Source organism: Silene latifolia, chromosome 8, assembly GCF_048544455.1.
Source record: "Silene latifolia isolate original U9 population chromosome 8, ASM4854445v1, whole genome shotgun sequence".
Classification (NCBI taxonomy): Eukaryota; Viridiplantae; Streptophyta; class Magnoliopsida; order Caryophyllales; family Caryophyllaceae; genus Silene; species Silene latifolia.
Window position 1 is genome coordinate 69,764,650 of NC_133533.1, and position 2,902 is coordinate 69,767,551.

Below are 2,902 nucleotides of genomic sequence, written 5' to 3' on the forward strand. Positions count from 1 at the left end.
GTATTTGTAAAATGTTAAATTAGGTTGATATAATATTGTCTAAATTGTTTCTCACATGTTTGCATCTTAATGTTTAATCTTTGCTTAAAGGCCTTATTCATTGATTAATTTTGTTCATTCGTTCTAAAAGTCGAGAGGCACGGAATTGAATTAGACTAAGCATGTGTAGTAGGACGACCTAGTCATGGACGAGAGTTTCTCTAGGACCCGGTCTATGGTTGACACTAATGCCGTAAGGTGGGTGTCTCTAAGCCTAAACAATTAACATTTATCAACTCCTATGTTTAATTTAAGCATTTACATAATTTGCATGTGTGACCCGACTTCCCTAGACTCCTTTTATAATTTATTTTATTATTTTCTAATCATCAAACCATCCAACAAATCAATCCAAAACGTAATCGACCTAGATAAAATTCACTCCATAACAACTAATTAACAACTCCCGTTTCTTTGTGGTTCGACCCCTAAGTACTACATTTATTTGTTGTCTAGGGTATAAATATTATCTTTGCATAAGTGTGCGATAGCCTATCAATAATCGACATCTTTAGCTTTAGAATTCACACCCAATGCATCTAGTCCACCTCCTGAATCCTCCTGGTAGCTCAACTTGTCATGTCCTGGAGAAAGAGAAACAACAGTTTGGTCCTCCATCTTGCTCCCAGTATGGGGCGGAGGTGTTATAGCAACATCAAAACATGACTCAACTGTGGGACTATCTGCTACCCTATCAGACTCTATAGGGGAAATAACATGGCATGATACAACTTGCATAGGTGCCTTACGAACACTAGACTGGGTGTATGTCAATTTCTTACCCCCCCCCCCCCCCCCCCCACCTTAAATGTCAATGTCCTCGCTCCTACGTCAATAATTGCACCAACAGTATGAAAAAATGGTCTCCCTAAGATAATAGGGGTATGGGTATCCTCAGGAATGTCTAAAACAATAAAATCAACGGGTATAAAGAACTTTACAACCCGCACAGGGACATCTTCTAGGATCCCCAAAGGACGTGACAAGGAACGGTCTGCCATTTGGACAGTCATATTGGTACATTTAAACTCAGTCAAACCTATCTTTTGAGCTAAAGACAAAGGTAAGACACTGATGCTGGCACCTAAATCACACAAAGCATTATCAATAGTATGGGTGCCTATAAAACAGGGGATAGAAAAACTACCTGGGTCAGCCAATTTAGGTGGAGACTTATTTTGTAGAAGCGCACTACACTCCGCAGTAAAAGCAATAGTCTCTACCTCATCAAAATTCCTCTTACGAGACAAAATTTCTTTCATAAATTTAACATATGAAGGAATTTGAGTAATAAGTTCAGTGAAAGGTACCGTTACCTGCAGATCCTTCACGACTTTAAAAAACTTCCCGAATTGCTGCTCAATCTTCGTATTCAGCTGTCGCGCTGGAAATGGAAGCTTAATCGTAATAGGTGGCTCAGCAGCTTTACTCTTCCCTCCATTCGTAATGGACGCCTTATCAGCAATAGAAGACGTTTTATTAGCAACAGACGACGGATCAGCAACTCCGCCTGGCAAATTAGTCGATCGACCAGTTTGGTCAGTCGATCGACTAAAAGGACCAGTCGATCGACCAGTTTCGATTTCCACATTGCTCATATCAGAAGTTTTAGTCGATCGACCAAATATTTCTGTCGATCGACTTTTTTTTCAGCAATCTCGGCAGTTTCGTCAGCACATTCATCTTCCGCATCAACATCCAAATCCTCAATAATAACCTTGTTGTTCACCCGGGGCATCTCTGGTCCTTCGTATGTAAGACCACTTCGCAGATGTATCGCATTAACAGTCTCACAAGGCTTGTCAGGCTTAGACGGCAACGCACCTGGCTGCCTACTTGTATTATGGCTTGATAATTGGGCAATTTGAGTGTCCAAGACTTTATTATGAGCCAACAACTGAGCAATTAGAGCCTCCTGCTTTTGTGAAGCAGCCATTTGCTGTTGTAACATAGCTTTAATGTCTGACATATCACTGTTTGAAGCCTGAAGAGGAGGTTGCATCTGTTGAAACTGCTGTAGAGGCGGCCTAATAAAGTTCCCTTGTGGTTGATTACCACGATTTTGAGGGATGATGTAAGGATTGGCCGGCGGAGGAGTAGGTTGGTACACATTCTGCTTTCTCTCAGCAAAGAAATTGGAATACGGAGTACCTTGCTTAAATGATTGATAGGCATGAACTTGTTCCAAAGTACTCATGCAACCAGCTGCAACATGACCATGAGCACCACATCGCTCACAAGGAACCTCCCGCTGAACCAAAGCATTAACTGTCTGCCGATTTCCCAAGGACTGGGCTGTTTTTAATTCGGCAATCTCGACAATTAGAGCGTTTAACTGAGTTGCAATTGCACTATCCAAGCCTCCCCTTTTCCTACCTCTTGGATTACCGTACTCAGCTATGTGAGTAGCTATCTCATTAATTATTTTCCGGGCATTGGTATCATTAGTGTTGTCCTGGAATCTCCCATTGACAGCTGATTCAAGTAATGCCCTATGATCGTCATATAGCCCATTGTAAAACTGGTTACAGAGGAACAAGGTCTGGAAACCATGATGTGGAACAGAGCGAACTAGTCGTTTAAAACGAACCCACGCCTCATTAAAGTCCTCATCAAGACCTTGTTTGAAACTCGTAATTTGGCTTCGAAGAGCATTAGTCTTCTGGGGTGGGAAGTATCTCTTGTAGAAGGCAAGAGCTAATGAATTCCAGTCCGTAACACCATGAGCTTCCATATCCAAGTCTCGCAGCCACTCCGCTGCATCATCTCGTAGGGAAAAAGGAAAAAGTGTCTGTTTGACTTGCTCCTGAGTCACCCCCGCAGTCAAAGGAACGGAGCAGCAGTAATTTACAAACTTCTCCAT

General features: G+C 42.0%; 1 protein-coding gene across 1 annotated transcript; it reads right to left on the minus strand.

The window, feature by feature from the left end:
* Positions 1-534: 534 nt before the first annotated feature.
* Positions 535-2,902, minus strand: LOC141595327 (uncharacterized). The gene is made up of 3 exons (XM_074415288.1): positions 1,682-2,902; positions 1,187-1,493; positions 535-740 (listed from the first exon to the last, which is right to left on the minus strand). Exons 1-3 carry the CDS (start codon positions 2,900-2,902, stop codon positions 535-537), a joined length of 1,734 nt encoding a protein of 577 aa, XP_074271389.1.